We start from the raw sequence: 25,967 nt of genomic DNA on the forward strand, positions 1-25,967 counted from the left end.
TAACCTAATAATCAATAGCCATATCAATAATCAATATCAGTAATAAGGTAATATCTAGAACTTGACCGGTATTGTTTCCTAAAATTATCCTAAAATTGTCAAAACAGTTAGTGGAGCAGGCCTACAGGGGAAACCACGGTAAAAAAAAAACGCGCCGAGTACACTACCTCACAGGTGGTGTGGAAACGTGTGCATATCATGTATAATGTGACTATTAGAATCGCGATATCTCAGGAATGGCAACTCTTAGGAAAAAAATAGTAAGGACTATTTTTGTAGAGAATTTTAAGATCTACAACATTGGTTTAAGGTTCTCTTTTGATAAAACTTACCGTTTTCGAAAAAAATCCAAAAAATCTCAAATTTTGACCTTTGACCCCGAATAACTTTTGTTGCACACATGGGATCGATGGGGACTTTTAAAACTTTATTTGCTATGGTATACCCTAGCTCGTCGATCGGACAGCTCAGTGGGACTAGCGGCTGACCGCCACTTCACTTCGACTTGAGGTATGTGGGTTCGAGCCCAGCCAGGTCATCGGAAAACAAAAAGGCTAACGCGTCAGTATAAAATTCTAAATATGAATCTGGCGCTTAGACTGGAATATCCGGGCGTCTGATCAGCCTATGAGGGAGCAGTACGGCAAGGGATAAGGGCTTGCGGCTCGGTGATACTCCCCATAGATCCCTACCGGAAGGGCGTTAACGCCTACAATACCGGTGTATACATACATACCCTAGCTCTCCACCAAAATTTGGCTCTCCGGCATTTTTTGTTATTTCAAATGTCTATATAGACCGGGTTAATATGTATACGCGAACAATGCAAAATTCCAAATATTAACAGGTGGATAAAAACAAGAAAAAAAACTGGAACGAAAATGTAAACCGAATGGGACCAGATAGATTAGCGAACATTACACATGTTCAAGTGTAAAGTTGTATAGCAGAAGGCCGCCGAAAAGGTGGAAAGACAGTTTACAGTCAATAACAACTGAAACAGAATAAGAGGCAGATGAACAGGAGTAATCCTAGTCGCACGAAGAAGAAGAAGAAGTAGACTATAAAAGCTTCCAAAAAATTTTTATCATAACTTTTTGCCACAAATTTCATTAATTTGTGGATGTGTTTCTCTTTTATTCGAAAAACCCGTATCCAACAATGTAGAGCATTACATTAGCAGAAAACCATCCAACTTGCGTTGATTTAGATTCGCACAATAACTCCACATCCAGCAGGCTAATATAACTTTTCGTCTGAATGCCCCATGAATTTTTAAATAGCCAAATTCAAATTTTCGTTCCGCACTATATCCTTTCTATCTACTCATAAAAATTGGAGGCGCATCAACATGCAAAAGCCTGTCAGAGACAACAAAATCAGTTAAAACGGGACAAAATTTACCGCTACGGGACATAACTGATAAATTTTGAATTGATTAATTTGCCTACAGAGGATCATTCGCTTGACTGCAATTACTGGACGTATATTGTTATCTCATATCGGGGATAAATTTTCAGTTTACACTGTCCATTATTACGTTTAATTTACCATAGCACTTTATATTTATTAACTTGAATAATTGAGTCGAATAATTTAAAAATTTCACGATTTTTTTACCAAAATAACAGGGGGCCAACTTTATTTTGAGTGTAACTCACTTATTTTTAATGCTAGAAACTTTTATAAACAATTAAAATAAAACTTTTTTAAACACGTTAAAAAAGTTTAAATGAATTTTTCCCGAAAAGTGCTTCATTTTTCGGTTATTTCACGATGAAATATTCGATTTGGAATTGGACGAATAAAAACGTATTTTTCATGTGCTACAAATTTGCTTTTGCTGGATCTATAGACTTTGCGAATACACAGCTCGTTTCGTTTTTTCCCAAGGTACATTTTTGCTAAAAATATTTTTTTCTATAAAATATTTAGTTTTTGAGTTATTTGTGAGAAACCGTCTAAAAACGTAGTTTTTTTGTCCAAAAATAAACTTTTTCCATCGCAAATAACTCTAAAAGTATTGACTTACATAAAAAACTATATAGAACAAAAGTTTGTAACGTGATCGTTGCGTTTGTTGCTCCAGGTAACAAAAATCCAGCCGAAGACAGAAGGTTCGCTTTTTAAAACATTTATTTTAGAATCAAAATATTACAAATGATAAGATAATTAGCCTTAATTACTACTCGTTAATTTCGTTAATAAAATATATTTATAGCCTACGTATCGAACATTATAGGTCTGGATCCCGCGTATGAAAAAAAAGTTGATTAATAGTAAGCTGAAAATTTGTTAATAGCTTAAGGGTGTCTCGTCGGATAAACTTTGATATATGGGAACACTATGACAGGGGCAGTTTTAATTGTGGAACAGGTTAAAAATTTGGAACGGTCAGAACACGAAATGGCACATTTATTTTGTCCGACACAACAGACATAAACTCTCCGAACAGAGATTAAACTCTCATGCAAAAATCAGACTGCTATTTATCACCTGTCATAATTCCTGTCATTTGACATATTCTACATGCTCCACTCATTAAAACGCCAATTTGGTGATAAATAGCAGTCTGATTTTTGCATGAGAGTTTAATCTCTGTTCGGAGAGTTTAAGTCTGTTCTGTCGGACAAAATACATGTGCCGTTTTCGTGGTCTGACCGTTCCAAATTTTTAACCTGTTCCACAGTTAAAACTTCCCCTGTCCCAGTGTTCCCATATATTAATGTTTGTCCGACTAGACACCCTTAAGCTAATAACAAATTTTCAGCTTGCTATTAATCAACTTTTTTTTTCATACGCGGGATCCAGCCCTATTAGGTTCGGGTTGATGTGACGATATCTGGTACATGAATGAATACTATCGCGTGGATTAGGAATTACATTTATTAATATGAAACGGACATAAAAGGAGAGGAAAACTCGCTCAGGTCGCCAGCGGAAAAGACATATAGGGAAATACAATCAACGCTCGTAAAAGGATAGGTAAAAGGAAAACCGTCGGATTCGTTCAGCTCACCAAAACCATGGCGGAAAATTGTCGGGATAACTCACATCTTATACCTCGTTATTGTTTATTATTCTTCGATCAACGCTCCAAGAATAATAATCAACTAGACTTTTCATTCCGACTTTTATATCGTCCGAGACGGTTCAAAAACACGTTTTACTTAATTCATTGGCGTACTCTAGAGTAGCTAGAGGATAAAATTATATTATCGTCACAAGTTGCTTACAATCAGTCAATTTACCCATTTCAGGGCTTATCTTGAACGTATGTTTTTTCACCCCCGAGAAGGGGTGACTGTCACCCCCTAAGTAAAAGCAACCAACGACACCAATTCAACTTTGAAGTGGAGGGTAAGTAGTACCTAAATCCAAATTTTCATGCAATTCAGAGTTGCCATTGAAAATTACACGGTATCGCCGTATTTCCCCTTCATTTACTGGGCTATATTTGAAGTTTACTACTATGTGAAAATCAACAACTGTTGCTACTTGCAGGATTGTTCTATCTAGCTTGACTAGATGCCTTAATAATTATATTTTCTTACTTATAATTCCCCAATTATTTGAAGTTTACTACTATGTGGAAATCAACAACTGTTGCTACTTGCAGGACCGTTATATCTAGCTTGACTGGATTCCTTAATAATTATATTTTGTATTTATAAGCATTTACAATAAAAGTATTTTTATAGATATACGTATTTTACTATCAAGGCTTCTGCTTAATTGTAATAGTCGGTAGACGATCGCACGATCGCTTGTCTTCTATTGTGTGGTAAATCGCAGACAATACAAGTCTGAGTACCCCTGTTCTAGCACATGGCTCTTTTTTAGAAAGAACATGGTGTTTCTCTATATTCTATTTATGACTGATAAATTTGTAATACGTCAAACCTCGGAACACATCTGTATTAACTGTCCTGTATTCTTTAAAAACATCTGTTATTACAAATCGTTTCCAGTCAGTTACAATTAGGTTAATTACATTAAGAATCAGATGATCCAGCGATAATGATTATTAAACGAGTTAAACCACAAGACAAATCGTTTACAAGCAAATACACAATCTATAAGAGCACCTGCCGCCTGCCGGCTGTTAATTTGTATAACAAATGAGATGAAACTGTAATATCAACAATTATTTATCATCACGTTCCCTCATCACTTAATTCCGCACAATTTGGGCTTCGGTTCGTCTTTCAGTCAACGAGTTTCGAGCAGAAGATGAGAGCTCTTCAAAAGCTGTCAAGGTTAAGTCTTAAAGATACGTGATTATTAAGTTTTCAATTTATGTTCAAGTAAAGTCTTAAACCTAAATTATCTCTCGATAAATTAGATTTACACTCTTAGTGTAATTACAAAAAGCTTGTGTGTGGTTTAGGGAGAATGATAAATTGTTTGAAATTCAAATTCACTTGTCAATAATAGATATGTGAAACTTGGAATTGTGTGTCAAAAATTTACTAGGTTTTTTTTCAAATATACACTGTGTTGGAAGAATGTGCTGTGCTCGTTCATATTTTCTTTTCCTACTTGATACATCTTCTTCTTCTTCTTCTTCTTCTTCTTCTTGTTTCTTAGCTCTACAACTCAAGTGAGCGTTTACTATTTTCTTCCACTCTTACCGGTCTTGTGCAATAATTTCGTTCGATACATAAATACGTAGTATGCTGCTTCAGATGTGCCAATTATTGAATTACAAGCTAGACTTCCAAGGTGACAGGACATCATAAGATAATGCGAGGAGCTACAAGATGAAATTGATGCATCCATGGATGAAATTACCGAGGATGAGATTGCATATTTAAGATATAGGATATATAATTATAAATTTTACCCGGGAGTAGTCGCGCTCACTTCTGTGACGTGAACAGTCGCGTGTTAGATTTCATCTCACAATACGAATTTAAATACGAATTTACAACAAATTTTTATTTTATAGTATTTTTATTTACTTGCTATGTTAGAAATATTATTTCTAATAATTATTAAAGCTAAGTGGCTCTCCCCAAAGCCATAAATTCCACAAAAAGAAGAAGAAGAAGAAATACCTACGTATTACTACACCCTTCCTCGAGGCACTTACGAAATTTTTTCAAAATTGCAAAATTTTTTTATCAAGTTATCGCGAAAAAGGATAAAATGTGAGATTCTATCTAACGGCGCGACTACTCGCGGGTTAAGATAATTTGAGACAGAAAAATTTGATAATTTGAGACTTCCTAGTTTTCTATAATTGTAAAGCTTCAAAGCTTCGTATCTGGAGTCAAGAATCAAGAATCCGAAATCAGACATCAGTCTCACTTTTCGGCTAATCATCTGCGTCCATTCATCTGCTAAAATCCTCTGGTAACTACGAGAACTGACTTGAATTCCGCGATTCTTTCGACTAACCAATTAACTTAAATTCAAATATCAGCAATATTCAAAAATGCCATTACTTGAGGTCATGTTTGTAGCCTATAACGAATATTCAGGAAAAGAAGATGAAGGAAGCTGAAATAAAATTGTTACGATGGATGCTGGGTAAAACTAGAAGGAACAGGATCAGGAACGACTTGACTAGGGAAAGAGCCGGGGTGACTACGGTCTCAAAAACGATTCAAGAACAAAGACTGCAATGGTTTGGTTATGGTCATAGATGTAGAAATGAAAACTATGTGTAACGAAGGATAGAGCTGATAGAAGTTTTTGGGAAGGACAGGTAGAGGAAAACCGAGGAGAAAAGGAAGCAGTGCGTGACAGAGACTTGAGAGAGAAATATTTAGTTGAAGTGCACACGATGGACAGAAATGGGTGCGAAGAAGAATAAAGAACAAGGACCTCTGAAAAGGAAAAAGGTGAGGAAGAAAGAAGTAAAATTGTAAATTGTTGTTTTTCTAAGACGCTTAGGTCCTTCGTAATGATCATATCTGATACCTGAACATATTATGTACGTCAGGTAAGTCATTATTGGTTGATTAAATTTCTTCAATGTTTGAGAATAGAAAATTTCAAATAATTTTTAAATTTCTCGTCACTGGTTTCTGATGGGCGTATCAGCTGTGTTATAGAAGCTATGCTATTGATAATTCTAGAACGTAGTATAACGTTTTTTATTGAGGATCAGTCGATACTATTAGCTCTTTGGTTTATGATCAGACAAAAATAGTTCCTCTTGACTTCTTCCTTTTTATGAGCTATGCATTAAACATAGCCAAGTCCATTCCAATTCCCAATTTCGTATCGTCTAAATTCAAACATTTGTCCCGAAACGCGTGATGGCTTCTCTAATCACGAGGGATCAAAACCCCCAGTCACGCTTTACCCCAAAAATAGCATCTTCGGCCGTCTCGAACACAACTGAGCAATTGCATCTCGGGACAGCAATTTAGGGTCCTGACTATAAGCGCAAGCGTTTATAGCTGATGCCAGCTAAGAGCGTTGTCGTGCTTATGCGGATATACCTATATACAGTTGAGTCCATGGTTCTTTACCAGTGCATCATGAATTTAAATCATACAAAATAAGTCGGAAATTTACTACACGCAACAGCAAGTGACAGAAAGTGGCTACTGCTCCGATCACTGATTATATTATAAAATTTGTGGAATTCGTGTGGAATTACAGCAACATTTGAAGTAGCTTTAATAAAAGTTTATCACAGTTTTATCGAAAAAATGATTTTATTAACGTTTCGACGCCCAAGTCGGGTGTCGTTGTGAAAATACAAAATAATACTAGATTAAACAAAAAGGTTGAAAAATTCTTCTAATAATTTATTTAATCTGACTCATTTATATCGGCAATTCAGTCAAGTAGAAGACTTTAAAATGATATTGCCAATATTGACTTATTATTGTAACATAACCTATCTATTTAATTTATTTAAGTGCCTATATAAGTTTAAGTAACGTACCGATACCGCGAGGGACGCCGCAAGGTATCCTCTCGCATCACGATTTTTGAGGTACGCCCAATACGATTTTACACCTGCCAAAATTCCATACCGAACGATAAGAAGTATTCTTCTTCTTCTTAAAGTGCCTATCCGTTCCTGATGTTGGCGATCATCATGGCTATCTTGACTTTGTTTACCGCAGCGCGGAACAGTTCAGTGGTAGTCGTGTTATACCACTTACGTAAATTTTGAAGCCAGTTTTACCATTTACCTTCCCTTGGAGAATCAGTTGTAGAAGGCCGTAACGTTCTTGATTTCTCATTACATGTCCTAGATATTCTAATTTTTTTGTTTTTATGGTTATGAGAATTTCACACTCTTTCCCCATTCTACGCAGGACTTCCACATTGGTAATTCGGTCAACCCAGGATATACGTAAGATGCGCCTATAACACCACATTTCGAAAGCTTCGAGCCGATTCATACATAGATGCAACAGTTAGTGTCCACGCTTACATTCCGTAGAGCAGAACTGTGAATATGTAGCATTTCAACAGACGGTATTTTGTTTTTAATGCTATGTCTCGACTGTTGAAAATGGGTCTCATTCTAACGTATGCTGCTTTCGCTTTTATTATTTGCTGTTTAATTTCTGTTGAGTGGTCCCATTGGCTATTTAAATTCGTACCCAGGTATGTATATTGCTCAACTCTTTCGATATTCTGTTGGTTGATTGTAAGTTGAGCGTTTCGTATTGGTTTCTTACTAATTGTCATAAATTTGCTGATGTTGCTGACTTCTGTTGTACGATATGTTAATATCTGTAAATCATTGAGATTATCGGCAAAAACTATGGTGTCATCTGCATATGTAATGTTATTCAACCATTCACCATTTATTAATACTCCTTTGGCACAACCGTCTAAAGCTTCCTTAACTACCCATTCAGAGTAAATATTGAATAGTAGTGGAGATAAAATACAGCCCTGTCATACTCCTCGTTCTATTGCAATTTTATCAGTTAACTGGCCTTCTATTTTGATTTTGGCCGTTTGATTGTAATAAATGTTTCTGATAATTCTTAGATCATTGGTGTCAATTCCAATTTCTTGCATTAGAGTTATTAATTTGTCATGTTTTACTCTGTCAAATGCTTTCTGGTAATCTATAAATCATACGTATATATCACAATTTACATCCCTGCATCTCTTAAATAGCACTTGCACAGCAAAAAGGGCCTCCCGTGTTCCCAGAGCATCACGAAATCCGAATTGTGTTCTTGTTAGTTGTTCCTCGCACTTTGTATATATTCGTTTGTAAATGACCTTTAGAAATGTTTTAAGTAAATGGCTCATAAGGCTTATAATTCTATCATCTTCGCACTTTCTCGCATTGGGTTTTTTTGGAAGATTTATAAAAGTTGATTCTAGCCATTTTTGGGGAATTATGCCGGTGTCATATATATTGTTAAATATATTTGTCAACCATTTTATGCCCTCGTAGTCCATAAGTTTTAAGAATTCGGAATGAAAATGATCAGGGTCTACTGCTTTACCATCTTTGGTAAAGCAGTAGGCCCGGTAGTAAGAAGGATTCACTTCAATAAATTCGTTTTAGAAAGCGAAATAAGTCTACAATGGAGGCACTTCCAATAAACGCATTAAAGGTAATAAACTGTACATAAAAATACACTTAAAATTTCATATTTCAATTGTGTGAGATTTCGGCTGGCATCGGCTATAAGCGCTTGTGACCAGGACTCTAAATTGCTGTCCCGAGATGAAAGCCTCTGAGCAATTGTCGCCGAATAAAGTAAACGAGTCGAGCGATTTTTCTGACCCTACTCCTTAGCGATAGCGATTCCGGTAATGATTTTACGACCGACACCGGTAGCGTAAATCTCCGTTCCGATGGCGTGGAATTGGAAATGTTTTCCTCGAAGAGAGATGTATTTCTCCTCGGGATTAAAGTATTTGGCGACGAAGAATATTCTTAGTAAACAACACCGACCGGTGGGATACTAAGTGCCTTCAAACTGCTCTCCTTTATTTTTCGGAACTTGGAAGAACGTGTTTAATGTTTTTAAAATTGTTGTATATTCTCAAAAAAACTAACTTCTTTTCCTACTATTGTCGCATTATCTTGTTTAGATTAATTCTTTACTAGATTTATCAGATATTTTTAAGATCAAACCAATCCAATATTTTTGTGTATGTAAGAATGGTTTTAAAAATAGCATGTGTAATGTTTGTCAATGTCATGTATCAGCAACCTTGTCGATGTAGCTAAAGTTTACTACCTAAGGTACGACTGACATTGAATTAACTAAATAAAACGCGGTGAAGTAAACATAGAATACGATTACGTCTAAGTATGCTTTCTCCTGTACATAGTATAGTATATAGTTGATCCAGAAGATGGCATAACCCAGACATCCAAAGTGAAAGTTATCCTTCAACACCAAATTGTTCTATATGGTCCACACAATGTCCAGAAAAAAGTCACACCATTTTGAGCGTCGGGTTTGGGGGGGGGGGGAGAGGGGGGAGAAATCAGTAAATTCGTAGTTTTTTAAGTTTTTCGCCAATATTTCTAAAACTATGCGGTTTAGCATGAACAACCCTCTAAACAAAATTGTTCTACATTAAATTTGAAATAAAAAAAGGTCCTATACATAATCTTTCTAAAATGAATGGTTCCAAAGTTACGGAGGTAGTATAATATAACTGGTCCAAAAAAAGGTCTAACCCAAACATCCAAATTAAAAGTTTTCCTCCAACACCCAAATGTTCTATATGGTCCACATATTGTTCAGTAAAAAGTTACACCATTTTGAGCGTCCGGTTTGGGAGGGAGATGGGAGAGAAGCCGGTAAATTAGTAGTTTTTTTACTTTTTTCGTCAATATTTCTAAAACTATGCTTTAGCGTAAACAATCTTATATACAAAAATGTTCTACTTACATGAAATTTAAAACAAAAAATGTTCTATACATAATTGTTATAAAATCAACGGTTCCAGAGTTATGGAAGGTGAAAAGTCGAGGTTTTCGATACTTTTTATATTTTTAGGGCAATATTTATGATATAACTATACCAAAAACCCAGACACACAAAGTGAAAGTTATCCTCCAACACCAAATTGTTCTATATGGTTCACATAATGTTCAGAAAAAAGTCACACCATTTTGAGCGTCGGGTTTGGGGGGGTGAGGGAGGAGAAATCGGTAAATATAAAAAGTATCGAAAACCTCCACTCTTCACCCTCCGTAACTCTGAAACCGTTGATTTTATAACAATTATGTATAAAACCTTTTTTGTTTTAAATTTTATGTAGAACATTTTTCTATAGAACATTCCTTGCGCTAAGGCATAGTTTTAGAAATATTGACGAAAAACGTAAAAAAACTACTCATTTACCGATTTCTCCCCCATCTCCCCCCCCCCCCCCCAAACCGGACGCTTAAAATGGTGTAACTTTTTACTGAACAATATGTGGACCATATAGAACAATTTGGTGTTGAAGGAAAACTTTTACTTTGGATGTCTGGGTTAGGCCTTTTTTTGGACCAATTATACTATACTACCTCCGTAACTTTGGAATCGTTCATTTTAGAAGGGTTATACATAGGGTCTTTTTTATTTCAAATTTAATGTAGAACAATTTTGTGTAGAAGGTTGTTCATGCTAAACCGCTTAGTTTTAGAAATATTAACGAGAAACGTAAAAAACTACGAATTTGCAGATTTCTCCCCCTCTCCCCCCCAAACCCGACGCTCAAAATGGTGTGACATTTTTCTGGACATTATGTGGACCATATAGAACAATTTGGTGTTGGAGGATAACTTTCACTTTGGATGTCTGGGTTTGGGTCTAACTATACCATACTAACAGTATAACTGGAAAATATGTAGTGACTGAATAAACTCAGGTTTGTCAGTTTGTTTATTTATAATATTATTTGTGCCTCCTGAAGTTAAATTAATAAGATCCAGCCATGCGATACTTCATGAGAATTTTTCTAATATGTCAGGGTAGCTGTAATAAGCAACAAGATAGTTGAGAAATATATATTCCATATTTACCAATGATCTTGTTTACTTCTTCTTTTCTAAATTGCGCATAATAATAGTAACTTCATTACTTTTGGTATTTTTTTTCAGATGCCTTCTATTATAGATGTTGCAAATATTCCAGTGTGCAAAAAGTTTTTGCCAACAAATAACATGCACTAAAAGTGCTAATAAACATGTCTGTTCAAAATGATCTCAGCTACATTTCTTGTTGAAACATTTATAGCGATGCGCTTTAATTACTATTTTTGCTAATTTTAATTTTAATAATTTTTCTCAAAACGAAATAATATGGATCATATAAATGTTACAGTTAATACACAAACCAGATGCTAAGAAAGACACGGTTTTACGAAACGAAATGCATCCCTAACCATATGGTTTTTGGTGTGTTCAGTTAAACAAAATGAATTCCCCATAAATTAATTACCATATCAGACCGTATGTGTCAACAACTCACAAAGGACATGCATTCGAGACGTTTCTTAAAACTGCAGTAGTGTTTCTGTTTTTAAACGCCAGTGTTGTGGTTTTAGTCAGTCTCTTCACAACATGCGAACAATGCAGACAAACCCTCGGCTCGCTAACAATCGACCCTCTTCCGAGATCTAAGCAAACACCTTTTTTGTTGCCAAAATAAATAAATATTTTACTGTTCGTTTGTTACACTTATTTTTATTATTTCCAGTAATTGTTTCCGTCAACATACACCAACGGAACATTATACATTCTTTTCTACGACGTTCAGATTCTTACGAACTCGATATTTTCCAGTTTCCCTCCTAGTTTCAGGTGTTGGAATTGAAAACATTTTTGCATGTTTTTTGGGGTTGCAAAATTGACATCCACGGCAAAATTAAGCTTGTTCGTCTAGTTTTTATGACATGAAATCTTTGACGACGAGACCAAAATGCTGTGCAGTATTTATTTTCTAAACAATCTGACTTTTGTCATATTAACAAAAGTGTAAAGGATTAAAATTTCAGGTAAAACAAGTGAGAATGCGCTAAAAGCATCCTTTCAAAAATGTAAAACCACACACCATCCTCTGGTTTCTAGTTTATTATTATTATTATTATTATACAATAAATTTGAGCAGGGGTCGCGAAACCCATATGCCCATTAGACTACAATATTATTATATAGTATGCATGAAATGTTAAATTAAATAGTTACATTAAAATAGATACATATTATGCAAACTAACTAAGTAAATAAATATAACTAAATATACAAAAACATAGCACATAGGGAGCAAGTGTTTCGTACAAATTAAATGTTCAATTTTGGAACAAGTGGTCATCCAGTTTCTTTTTAAAAACATTGACAGATGGAGCATCTATAATCTCAGCCGGAAGGCTGTTCCATGTCGAGAACACTCGATTGCAAAGAAAAAATTGCCTTGTTGTTGTAAAAAAAGTTTCCTTTTTAAGCTTAAGTTTGTGGCCACGAAGACGATTGTCATTGTCTAGTATAAACATATCTCTCATATTTCCGAAGTTGTATTTTAATATTCGAAATGTAATAATTAAATCCCCTCGAAGTCGACGTTGTTCGAATGTAGTAAGATTAGCCATATTCAGTCTTTCTGTATATGTAGGTCTTGAGCGACCAAAAGACATCCTAGTGCACTTCCGTTGTACGTTTTCGAGAATATTACGATCGCGCACTAATACCGGACACCAAACAGTTCCGCAATATTCCAGAACTGGACGAATGTACAGTTTATACAGATGAACTGAGTTTATGAATGACACTTTTGCAAACGTTTTATTCAGTAGGTATAATTTACTGTTAGCGTTTTTAGAAATATGAAAAATATGTTCCGACCAACTTAGATTGTTATTAATTATAACACCTAGATCATTATGTGATTTCACTGATCTTAACACGCGCCCATTAATAGAGTAAGGAAGATACGGATTATTTTTACCCATGTGAAGAACTACACATTTGTCCACATTAAGAAGCAGCATCCAAGTAGAGCACCATTCCGATATGCAATCAAGATCATCTTGTAGTAACTGGAAATTTACGGAGGGATCAGAAAATAGCTTCGTGTCATCTGCATAGAAAGCTTTGCTGCATTTAATGTGAAATTGTAGATCACTGGAATATGCTATGAATAAAAGTGGACCCAAAACTGATCCTTGCGGTACCCCACTCAAAACCGTTCTCTCGACTGAGAAAGAGTCCCCAACTCTAACACAAAATTTTCTATCTGTTAAATACGCGTCGATCCATTTCAGTAATTGACCACGGATACCAAGGTGTTCCAATTTATGTAATAGTCTTCGCTTTGGAACTCGATCAAAAGCTTTAGCAAAATCGAGGTAAATAATGTCTACCGGGGTTTTTCTGTCTAATGCTCTTGACCATTCATTGACACACCAAAGAAGATTCGTCATTGTAGAACGTCCTTTGACAAAACCATGCTGCTGCTCTGGTATAACCAATTCGTTTTGCAGAAAATCAGAAATTGTCTCGGCAATAATAGATTCCATTATCTTAGACACTATAGGTGTTAAGCTGATAGGACGGTAGTTATTAGAATCCAATTTGTTCCCTTTTTTAAAAATCGGTGTTACAGATGCGGTTTTCCATATGGGAGGCAAAATATGTGTGGTGAATGATAAGGACATAATCACATATAGTGGGTAAGCTAAAGCATCGGAACATTTCTTTAAAAATAAAGAAGATATTAAGTCGAGACCAGGAGACGAATTATTTTTTAGATTTTGAAGATGATATTTAACTTTATCAGGAGTAATGATAATATTTTCAAGGGAAGAAGAAACTCGTGACGAAGTAATATTAGGCAACTGATGATTAGTGGGTTCGACAGAAAAAACCTTAGAGAAAGTACTGGCGAGGACTTCGGCATTCTCATAGTTACTTTGGGATATATCACCATTATCTTTTTCCAGTAAAGGTATAGAAACTTTTGTTGTCAACGAAGATCGAATATACTTGTACAATTTTTTACAGTTACTACTAATGGCTATACTCTCTTCGTAGGCAACACGAGCTTCATGTAGAGATTTCTTTAAATCTCTGGCAAAGTTTCGATGAATTAGTAAATCCTCTATGCGATTTGTACGTCTATATTTGTTCCACAACTTTCTTTTATACTTAATCAGATATATTAATTCACCATTAATCCAAGGTTTTATGTTATTTTTGTATATGGTTTTTTTGACGGTATTTTGGTTTTTGCAGAAATTAACAACGTGCAAGAACTTATCCCAGAATACAACTGGATCCCTTATGTCACCGAAAACATCATTCCAATCAATATCAGCCAGTTGGCGATTTGCATTTTCAAAATCAATTATCTCATATACCGTTTTATTAACATTAGGAGTACAGTACTGTAAGTTAAACTGAATATGAAACGTTATGACTGCATGATCTGAGTTACCTACTGGAGAGCTTATTAGGGGATGTGTTAATAAATGGGGATCATTAGAGAATACCAAGTCCAAAATAGATGGTAAATTATTAATTCTAAATCGAGTCGGCTCCGTTATAAATTGATGTAAGTTAGAATTTAATACAAAATCTGTAAATACATTTTTGGAAGTTTCTCTTGACGTAAAAATACTTTTTCGTAACTCTTTTCGGTTTTATTAAATGGGACGCCGCGATGCGATGCGCCGCGACGGGAGGATAGAAGAGAAGTTTGTTCATATTGGATCAAGTACGACCGCACCAGAGAGCCAGATTGAATCCGGGCCAAAAATGTTTAATTACTTTTGAACAGTTTATCTCGAAAAAAACACTAAATTGATATTGTTTGCCAGTGGCAATTTTAAAAACTCGCTCTCTGATATTGTTTTATACCATTAGAGAATGTGGCTCTATTTCCGGAAATAGGATGATGTGATTTTAGAGGGCTTTTTAATTTCTGAGATTGCTGAGAACATGAGGTTTGCCGTAAAAGTTTTTAAACTAAGAAAAGCGATATTTAATTAAAAGTTTTTATTAGATTAAAGCACAAGGATGCTGCTTTTGTCTTGTTTTGTTTTGTCATTATTTGTTTTCAAATTATATTTCTCCTTGACTACTTGTGTTTAGAATTAGAAACAAAACATAACATAAAATAATTACCAGTGGTGTTTAAATTCAAATATCTTCTTCTTTTTTTTTCTTCTTAGATTAAGCCTCTTGATCTGTTCTTAACCGATTTTGAGCTTGTATTCGTAGCTGTGATGTTGACTGCCAGCTATCTCGTCACCTTTTAAAGGGCCTTCCTGTGGGTCTCTTGCCTATTGGCTTTGAATCTCTGGCTATATGGGCTATTCTCTCGCTGTCCATTCTCGTCACATGCTTATTCTACTCTCGTCTTCTCTGTCTTCCCCACCGTACTATATCTTGTATGTTACAGAGATCTCTTATTGTGTCGTTCGGTATTCTCTATTCTGTCTCTGTGTTTTCCCAGTTATTGACCTCAAGGTTCTCATTTCTGATGTTCTCAGTATCCTCTTGCATGATCGGTATTACACATGATTTGTATATGCGTACTTTCCCTTCCAGCCTCATATCTTTATTTCTCCAGATAACATCCTGACATATAATTGCGTTTATTTGCTTGCTTTCGGACGCTCTTTTTAACGTTACCATAACTACATATTTCGACTCATAGATATTTGAATCTCGAGACTTGTTCAATTAGTTCGTTGATAATTACTATTTTGCATCTTATGGGTTCCCTTGACACTACCAGGGGTTTGGTCTTAGCTGTTAATATTTCCATGTTGTAGTTCTTCGCCACTGTATTAAAAGTCTGTGCCATTCGCTGTAGGTTATCCTCGTTATCGGAGATCTAGATTGCGTCGTCAGCATAACAGAGGATTTATCTTTGTTTTTCTGCCATCTTATATCCTTTTCCTGTACTTTTAATGTCTTTCTATGATTTTGTATATTACTAAATAAAAAGCAATGGGCTCAAGCTATCCCGTTGTCGGATTGCCGAGTTGATTTCTACTTCCGATATTAGTTCATTCTCGACTTTTATTCTGGTTTTGTTCTTCGTATTAATGTCTTTAATTATCCTTATCATCTTTTTGGGCTGATTTTTCTCCTTTAGCAATCTTAGCACATCTTCCAACCCACAATCAAGGGCTTTAGTCAGATCTATAAAGCACATAAATCAGGTTTATTATATTCCAGTGCTTTCTCAGAAATTTGTTGGGCTATGAATATGGCGTCTGTTGTGGACGCCATATTATTATTTTTCCGAAAACCTTGTTGTTCCTCACTGATTGTGTATTCTTCATTTATTTTATTGGCAAGTATTTTTGTTAAAAGTTTAAGAGTTGTGCTCGGCAAGGTGATGGCAAATATGATATGATTGAATTAATTATTCCCTCTCTGTCTTTAGAGAAATTAATTATTGAAAACCTGTATTAGTTTAACAACCATGTTTAATCTCCCCTGCCGCGCTAAGTAACTTTTTAGCTTTGTTCTTGTTGATTTAGACCTTTAATTTGTTCAATATGGTGCTTTCTTCTTATCAGTATTTCTTCTTTTTTTTAGAGGGACTATTTGAGCACCTCCTGATTTCTTGTAGATATCGGTTATATCTTTCTACTGCATTGTTTGTTGCCAATCATTTTTTCTTTCTATACTTTCCTTTCACTAATCTTCGAATCATTCCCCACCCCCTTCTTTTATTTTTTACTCTTACAATCTCATTTTATATTTCATTCTGTTATAGGTCTGGATACCGCGTATGAAAAAAAAAGGTGATTAATAGCAAGCTGAAAATTTGTTAATAGCTTAAGGGTGTCTAGTCGGACAAACTTTAATATATGGGAACACTGGAAATTTTAATTGTGGAACAGGTTAAAAATTTGGAACGGTCAGACCACGAAAACGTTAAATGTATTTTGTCCGACAGAACTTCCAATTGATTTGTTACCCTTTCATTAAACTCTCATGCAAAAATCAGACTGCTATTAATTTATCACCTGTCATAATTCCTGTCATTTGATATGTTCTACGTGTTCCACTCATTATAATGCCCATGTGGTGATAAATAGCAGCCTGATTCTTGCATGAGAGTTTAATGAAAGGGTAACAAATCAATTGGAAGTTCTGTCGGACAAAATACATGTGACGTTTTCGTGGTCTGACCATTCCAAATTTTTAACCTGTTCCACAATTAAAACTTCCCCTGTTCCAGTGTTCCCATATATCAAAGTTTGTCTGACTAGCCCTTAAGCTATTAAGAAATTTTCAGCTTGCTATTAATCAACTTTTTTTTCATACGCGGGATCCAGACCTATTAGCTATTTCATTCGATTCAGCAGCATGACTATCTCTTCTCTGATTTACATCATGGTACATCACACCTGCAGGTGACACGTGAACTATTTACAGCAAATGAGCCACTTAAGAGTTCTGTAGCAGTAAAGTCTGAGCATCGAAATGGGAATAGACTTATCGCGGAGTTCTTCCGTTGAAAACGGAATTTTTTATGTATTTTCCAGTGGCAGTTTAAAAATATTTTTAGAAGGGAATTTATGTCATTATTTCGCGCATTTTTAGCTTTAGATTACAGGGTACAACTTTAAATAGATATTTCTCAATACCTTATATCAAAGATGGGGTTGGATAGGATACTGAATAATTTACAAAATAACAATAGTAACAATGATAATTGTTTTAAAATCAATGTCACTTACAGATCAGCTTTAACAATTAACAATCTGTTTTCAAAAAATTAGGGACAAAACACAAAAGGATGGGCTTAGTAACATTATCTACAGCATTATCTCTCCTTTATGTAATAAGTCGTATATTGGTCAAACATCTCAACTACTCAAGTCTAGAATCACCCTCCATAAACGTGATTCACGCCTTCATCTAGACCATGGTACATCAGCTAAACACGCCCATTTCGCAAGTCATCATATGGACTTGGATAATACCATCGTTTTTTATCGTAAAATAACAAATTCAAAAGGAAATGTATTGAAATTCTTTACATTTTGTGAAAGTTTTGATTTTTGTTTATTGTTTTGGCAAAAAGATTTAAGAAAAAAATTGTTTTCACTCTACAATCTAAAATAAAAAAATCATATGAACTATCTTCAAGTATCAAATAGTGGTCCCTACCAATGGGAGCTTGTAATGGGTAGTTCTTTCAAGACGACAGACTCAGTAAAACACAAGTTAAAAATAAAGTAAATATATTAATGATAATTATACAGTGCTAGTCAAAAGTCCGTACCCCCCCCTCGTATCTTTTGAACGGTTAAACCTATATTGGTGAAATTTGGAGGGAGGAAATAAACGGACGTAAGCTCCTTAACTAGTCATGACAGGTGACGTAATAGTGACAGATGACGTTACAGAGCCACTGTGACCGATAATTTTAAATGGGACCTTATGGCAAGTGATACCTCGTTTGAAAGGTATTGAAAATACCTATTCAGTCATGCTAGTTTTGTTTGAGTTTAAGCTAATTTTGATGTACAAATGAAATAAATATAAAATTGTAGTTTTGCATTTAATTAATAAAAATTCAAAATTCCGCCTATGATTACTTGTCAAACAGGTTGACGTTGACGTAAAAACTACTAGAGAATTAAAAAACGTCAACTTTTTTGACAAAAAATCCATAGGCGGACATTTGAATTTTTATTAATTAAATTCGAAACTACAATATTATATTTATTTATTGTATTCACCAAAATCAAAATTGACTTAAACCCAAAAAAATTAGTATGACTGAATAGGTATTTTAAATACCGTTCAAACGAGGTATCACTTGCCATAAGGTCCCATTTAAAATTATCGGTCACAGTGGCTCTGTAACGTCACCTGTCACTATTAAGTCACCTGTCATAACTAGTTAAGAAGCTTACGTACGTTTATTTCTTCCCTCCAAATTTCACTATTATAGGTATAACCGTTCAAAAGATACGAGGGGGGTACGGACTTTTGACTAGCACTGTATACAGTTTAAAACAAATAAAATAAAATATAATTCTGTCTTCTGCAAAGGAAAACAATATTAAACTTTATTAGTTATCCGATCATAATAGCAACATTAAAATAATACGATAAACAGTATATTTATATACAATAACAATCTCGCTACGTTAAATCAACATAGCCCTATATTCCGATCCGGAGATCATTCCTCGCTACTACCGCCCATTGCAATAACGGTCATGGCAAGACTCCACGTCACTACTGTGGCGTCCGCTTAGTCATAGTCCCACCTCACATACGGTGCATCTTTTGCCAAGCCAGCTAATGCTAGTTCAATACGCTAGCAGCAGCTGTTGAGCCATGGTTAGTTCAATTCGCCAGCCACGACTGATTTTCTCATTCTCCTAGCTCGCCTTAAGTATGTTCTCGATGCCCTCTCCTTCGGTTTCCCCCAGCGGTGCTATGCGCCAACGCTGACACTCCTCCGGTCGTCTCTCGTAGAGCAGCTCATCGCTTGGCGAGGTATCATATCGTTACAAGCTATTTGCTTTGAAGGACTAGTGATGTTTTTGCTGTAACGTTTCTTTCATCCAGGAGACTGTGTTGATAAATTAGGCCAAATTTTGTCTAAAGTTATTAGTGACGCCCAGGATTTTCGAGTGTAAATTATAATCAGAATTGGTACGCAATTTACGAAGTAAAACATTGTTCTTATTTCCTATTGTTTCGTCCCATCGACTAAACTGATTCAAGCCTGATAAATTAGGTTCTAAATATTTCGTCTTATAAATCTCGAAAAGTGATTTCCACCGACGAACAGCCATTTCTATAATGTTCTTTTGTTGCGACTATGGCCCGTGATAAATGCACGAGTTTCTGGTTTCTGCTTCTTCTTATTCCGTTTCGTCGATTAGCAACTAATCCGGAAATTACTGTTAGGCGTGTATGAGAAGTTCAGCACCTGCTTTATTACATCTTTGGATACCATTTTTCAATTTAATAGCTACCATATCTATCTGGTGTTACAAACACATGAATTATGAGCCAGTTTTTGCCGATTTTATATATGAAGTTGAATGTCTAACATTAGTAATGTTTTATATTAATTTACTGCCTTCATTATCGTTTTATGGAGTAACAGAGGCCAATTTCTTAAGAATATAGACTTAGTCTTAAATGTTAGATAACTCAGTTTTTCTCGTGATGTTATGATATTAATCATTCGTTATTTGAAGCCTTTATATATAATATACTGTTAAAAAAGACTGTTACGTTTTGGAATAGAAAAAAAAACAAGTACAAGAAAAAGATTGTATTATATACATTTGAAAGAGACACTCATATATTATTTTTCTACATAATCTCCCAACTCCCAACAAATTCTAGGGGAGTGCATATAGATTTTCACTTCGGAAAAAATCAAACAAAATAGAACTTTTTGTAATTTCATTAAGAAATGTTTAATAAACAACATATCAAAAAGTTCTACTCGAGAAGTGGGTGCTTCATTTTTTATTAAACAAATGAACTACGAAATTAGATGTTTTTTTAATCTCCGAAATTTAAACTCCGAAAATATAAATTTTAGAATAAAACTGATTTGACCATTGAAAAATTCAGGAAATTTTACAAAAAAAAATTTATATCAAGATTTTTATAAAATTAAAGCTATAGCTTCTATAATTTTTTATTTATATCGCTAAAGTCACCCTTCTCGCAAACATTGGTGCACTGTAAAATAGCGCTCGGCGAAGTGCACGGTTGAGTTATTTTAATGTAATTCTTTAACTAATGGATTAAATGAAATTTTACAAATTGGACATGAAAGAAGAACAATTTAGCTATTTTATGGTTATAATAAAAAGAAATAAAATATATGGGCATAAGTACGGTGTGGGCGGAAAGTGACTCTTACATGAATTCTGTTTAAAAATGATTTCAAAATGTGTAACTAATACAATTTTACTTATAAAACTCTCAAATTTGCACAACTTATCTTTCAAACATCTTACTATTGTCCTTTTCATGAGCATTTTTCAGTGCGTAACAAATGATAGGAAAAAGGGTAAGTCCGTGATAATACACATTTATGACATTTATTCTAACATGACATTTTAGTTAAATCTGACAGTTGTCACATTTTATTTTCAATTTGGAATAAAAACAAATCAAATGTGTTTCTTGCATTTATAAAATGGTATTTTCTTTGATTTGTATAGTCTTATAAATTATACAGATTATATTTGTAATATTATTATCTAATTTAAAAAAAATATTTTTTTTATTATGGCGCCATCTATCGACAACTAGAATAACTAGAATAAATGTTGTAAATGTCTGTAATCACGGACGTGCCTTTTTTTCTGTCACATACAATTTAATGCGTTAGAAAGAAATCGAAAAACTCTGACGCACTGAAAGATAATCACGAGAAAAAGAATAAACGAGGTTTTATTCAAAAAAATCTCAAAAATTTAGTTCAAATGATACGGCGTCTCAAAAAATGTTATTTTTGAAAACTTCGTAGTTTTACAGAATTACTACCACTTTAAGACTGTATTACTGAAGTTTAAAGAAGATATTTATTACAATTTTATAGGTGTTTTTTTAAAGCTCAGTATGTAATCTTTAAAATGCACTAAATTATTTTACTTTAGAAATGAAATAAATAATTTCTTTTGAGAAAATTAAGAAAGATAAAAAAATGTAATACAAAAACCGAAAATTACCTGCTAAAAAAATGTTTACACAAAGTGATCAAAACTTTTTTCTGTAATACTTACCTAAAATACATTTAATAATTCATTAATAATAATTAATGTTCAACAAAAAATTTTTTCTGCTCTTATATAGTATGTCGGCGTAAATTGAAACCTATTGGTGATATTGGAACCTATTATAGCGGTGAACTAGCTTTGACCATTGTCATGGAATTGCCGCCTGAGACTTCAACCAGGTATTTAACGCCGTCTCATAGCTCCTCGTCGTCATCAAAGCGCTGCGTTCTAAGCCAGGTCTTCATTGGTCGAAACAGGTGGTAGTCGCTAGGTCCAATATCCGGACTATACGGCGGATGAGGAAACACCTCCCACTTGAATAGAAGATACAAGTTCATCAGTCACTTCAGGCCGTTCACTTTGTTCTTCATAGTACACATTCTTTCGGCCATTTTTTAATTTAATGCATCATTGACGCACTCCCCCTTCAGGGAACACATTGTCTCCATAAACAGTACAAATTTCACGATAAATTTGAAATTCGTTTGTTGTTTTTAGCAAACAAGAACCGTGTTGTACCACCTCATAACTGGCGGGGTTTTTTTATCGCGGCACACATTTTAAACAGCCGTTGTAAAATAACGAGAAGAGACAGTGACTTCGAGCTAGTACGGCTGGACAGCTACTGAACGGAGGAACGCCACGATGCTAAGATGGCCGCGCCCCTAGCGGCTACAGATCAAAACGTAACGAAATTTCTAGATATCCCTCGTAAAATGTTTTATAAAATGTCGTTGTGATGAGATGTTGCTAAAACCACAAATTTGTATATTTCATATCGATTCATATTTACATGAAGAGCTATCAATCGTGTATCATTCTAGTGGCATAAATTTTGCAGCGATATTACCCTTTTTGGAATTATGTACAATACGTGAGTGTTTTTAAATAAATTCTAGGACCAACATTGTTATGAAATTTAACAACTTTTATTATTACTAGTAGTAATTTTTTTTATTTATTTATTAGTAATGGCCACACAGTTGAATGACATGGTGAATGCAGGAAAACAAATCGTTTAAGAACAAATTCCTGAAAATGAGCCTGTCAAAATATAATAAATAATTATAATAAATATAATAATATTATGCAGTGCTATTGTTCTCCCATTTCTATTATTTTATTTGATCACGTTTGCTAAAAAAACGTGTTTTAGCAAAAATTGTCAGATACCTGGCTGGGTTAAAGAAACGGGAATATCTTATCCCTCTGGGCTAATACTTTGCTGGTAGTAAAGATAGTGGTGATGTGTGACGTGATACTTCTATACAAAAGATTATTAAAGAAGAAAATATATCTATACAATAAAACACTTACCCGCAGCCATCTTGTATAGATTCCCCTGCTCCTGCTAATGTCCTTTAATCACAATATTTCACAGTTGTTTTTGTTCCGTAGCATCATTAACATTACTTCACACATTTTTTTTTTGGTATTTTATCACTTCTTCCTGAAAAAAAAAATGTTATTTCACAAATAGTTAAAAGCTATATATAATTTAGGCAAATATCTGTTTCCAATTTTGATTTCAGTAACTATGTATTTAGAATAGGAGAATTGTTTTCTTAGCTGTTCCGAGTAATTTTAGTCCTCTTACATCTACAGATCGTTGATTTTCGTTTATTTCATACAGTCGATTGTCAGACTATGGAAGAATTTTAAGAAATCGACTGGAAGAAGAAATGGCAGAGAGTAGAAGAGTAGAGTGGATTTTGAACTGATATAGATAACATAGTCTGTCTCAAAAAGCTAATCGAGAAAACTAAATAATTTGATATTGATTTATACCTTATATTTATTGACGTAAGAAAAACTTCTGATAACGTACTCATGAATAAGTTGTGGCTTGCCATGAAACAGCAAAACATCTCACTAACTTTTGTACATACTGTTAAAGAATTATATGAATGAGACTTTAGCTATATAATAACAAGGAAAGGCTGCTCAGAAATGTTTTCAGTCGACAAAGGGCTAAGACAGGATTACATGTCACCAACTCTATGCAATGCTGTGGGAGTTCGAACTGGTATCAGGTAACTCTACAGTCTTTTATTTGCGGATGACCAAGGTCTTGAACTTGAAGGAATACTCAAAACGAAGAAAAAGTTTTTTAAGAAATAATTCAAAACGGGAACTGGTGTATGTTTTCAAAAAAAAAACTGATAGTGTGTAAATCAATTTATTATAATTCAGCTAAGTACTTTCAGCATTTTAAATGCCATCATCAGAGCTATCGTCTCATAGTTGTAAATACCTCAAATGAAGAGAAATCATTGAACAAACACATTCCAATTTTAAAATTGACCCAGGGATCAAACCACTGGTCAGGGTAAAAACCCTTAAAATATATTGTTGTAGAATGGTTTTTTTGGAAAAATTCAGAAAATAAATTTATATCTTGGACCACAAGATCATAGATTTTCTTCACCCTGTATATGACCAAAAAATGTATAGAGTCTAATTTAATTAATAAATAGTGCTTTTTTCGGGGAAGGTGAAATCGTTAATGTGGTTTTCGTTAATGGGTTTTTTGAAAGGATTTACAGACAATGGTTCAAAAATATTGGAAAGTGCATGTTATTTCGTTTGTGAACATCAATAGGATTTTTGTAAATAATTCGTAGAAGGTTTAAAACGATAAACAAATTTTATTATCTTTTTTATCTTTTAAATTGTATTGAGTTTAGAATGTAAGGCTTTTTGTTTATTTTTTGAAAAAACGATAGTAATTTGATGGCTCTTGGAATTTTAACAAAATGGAAAGTTGGATACAAATTAAGTTGGTTTTTCTTAGTAAAGGAAAGTACGGATGTTTTGGGTAGAGAGTTTATTTTTAATTGGTAGAGAAAGATCGATGGAAGGGATGAGAATGTGGAGTCGGAATTTCAGAGAGAAAAGATAGACAGTGTGTGATGAATATTGGGAGAGAGGAGTCCAGTTTTTGAAAAGTGAGAAGTCAGTGTAAAGTGGTGAAATCGGCCTTTGCGAGCAGAATCAAGTTGAAACGAAATTGTTGACCGGTTGAGAAGTAAAATTTTTCTGTGTCCGAGGAAGATTCCTTTGTTCTGTCTAGAATGGGTAGCTGATTGGTATCTATTTTCACAAGATATCGAGAAAGGAGAAACTGAGGAGAATTCGAGCTAGTCCTGGTTTTGTTTGTTTTTGAAGCAGTTTGGACGAGAGGGACCTTTTCGCAACATCCAAAGAGTACGTGAGGGAGAATCAAGGACGAGGCAATCTGGGAAAAGAAGGAGTGAATAAACAAAAAGGTTAGTCAAATCATTTGTCGAAACGGAGAGAGCTTGTTTATATCCACACCATGTATGCTCAATTTTTTTTGTATTAAACAGTTCTATAACTCAGTTAGTCATTCCAACTTTTAGTAAGCAATTCAAAAGGAAAAAAGTAAATTTTATTAAATTTAGTATGAATAAACAATAATTTATTTAAATAATTTCTTTTTGTTACAACAAGGAGACATCAGAATTAAAGCGTGGTTTATTAAGTAACAAATTGTTGCAACAAATTTAGATTTTAGTATTTTTTTTTCAAATCTTATTTATACGGCATATTGGACAAATAAATAATAGATTACATTTATATGATATTGAATGTGTTTAATTTCCCTGTTTTATCCTGGAAGGAGTAAGGAGAAATACTAGAAGCCACAAATCAAAGGTATTGCATCGAATACAAAATTAGCCCTGAGAATAAAGTTTATTAGATAATTTAATTTGAATTTGGTTTTGTTTTTACATAGGCAGAAATTAAAATAATCGAGTAATTAATATATATATATATATATATATATATATATATATATATATATATATGTATATATAAAATAATCACATTTAATGTGTTTTAAAAAATGGCTACCATTTTACAATAAATGGTAGCCATTTTTTATATTTGTGGTCAGTTGGGTAACCTACAACACAAAATTTTGACCTGTTCTCTTATTTCTAATAACGTTAATACGTTTTTAAATTCACTGTATTCTTTGACTGATGTCCATCATCCCATTAATTTAAACTATTTATTAACATTAGAAAACAATGAGTTGGTATACCGACTGTTGTATAAACATATTTTAGATATTAAACTTAAATTGTTTTTGTAAAATATAGAGTAAGTATTTCTTGTAAATTGTTATAAATTAAATAAAAGAAAAAAAATAATTAAAAACAATATAAAAAAAATAAAAAAGAAGGAAAAAATATAAAATATACAGTATGTCCCTGTAAGTTGTATCCATATGGAAAACTTTTTTATTATTAATGTTA

General features: G+C 33.9%; 2 protein-coding genes across 3 annotated transcripts in view; one reads left to right on the top strand and one right to left on the bottom strand.

The window, feature by feature from the left end:
- Positions 1–25,967, top strand: part of LOC114325220 (midasin) — a 700,017-nt gene that overhangs the window by 502,500 nt on the left and 171,550 nt on the right. The gene's annotated exons all lie outside the window — the stretch shown is intronic.
- Positions 1–25,967, bottom strand: part of LOC114343967 (uncharacterized) — a 518,845-nt gene that overhangs the window by 414,564 nt on the left and 78,314 nt on the right. For both annotated transcript variants that reach the window (XM_050656604.1, XM_050656605.1), the window contains exon 2: positions 22,999–23,131. In XM_050656604.1, coding sequence (XP_050512561.1) covers positions 22,999–23,008 — 10 coding nt within the window. In that variant the 5' untranslated portion in view covers positions 23,009–23,131. The remainder of the gene's footprint in view (positions 1–22,998; positions 23,132–25,967) is intronic.

The sequence above is a fragment of the Diabrotica virgifera genome, chromosome 7 (genome assembly GCF_917563875.1).
Source record: "Diabrotica virgifera virgifera chromosome 7, PGI_DIABVI_V3a".
Classification (NCBI taxonomy): domain Eukaryota; kingdom Metazoa; phylum Arthropoda; class Insecta; order Coleoptera; family Chrysomelidae; genus Diabrotica; species Diabrotica virgifera.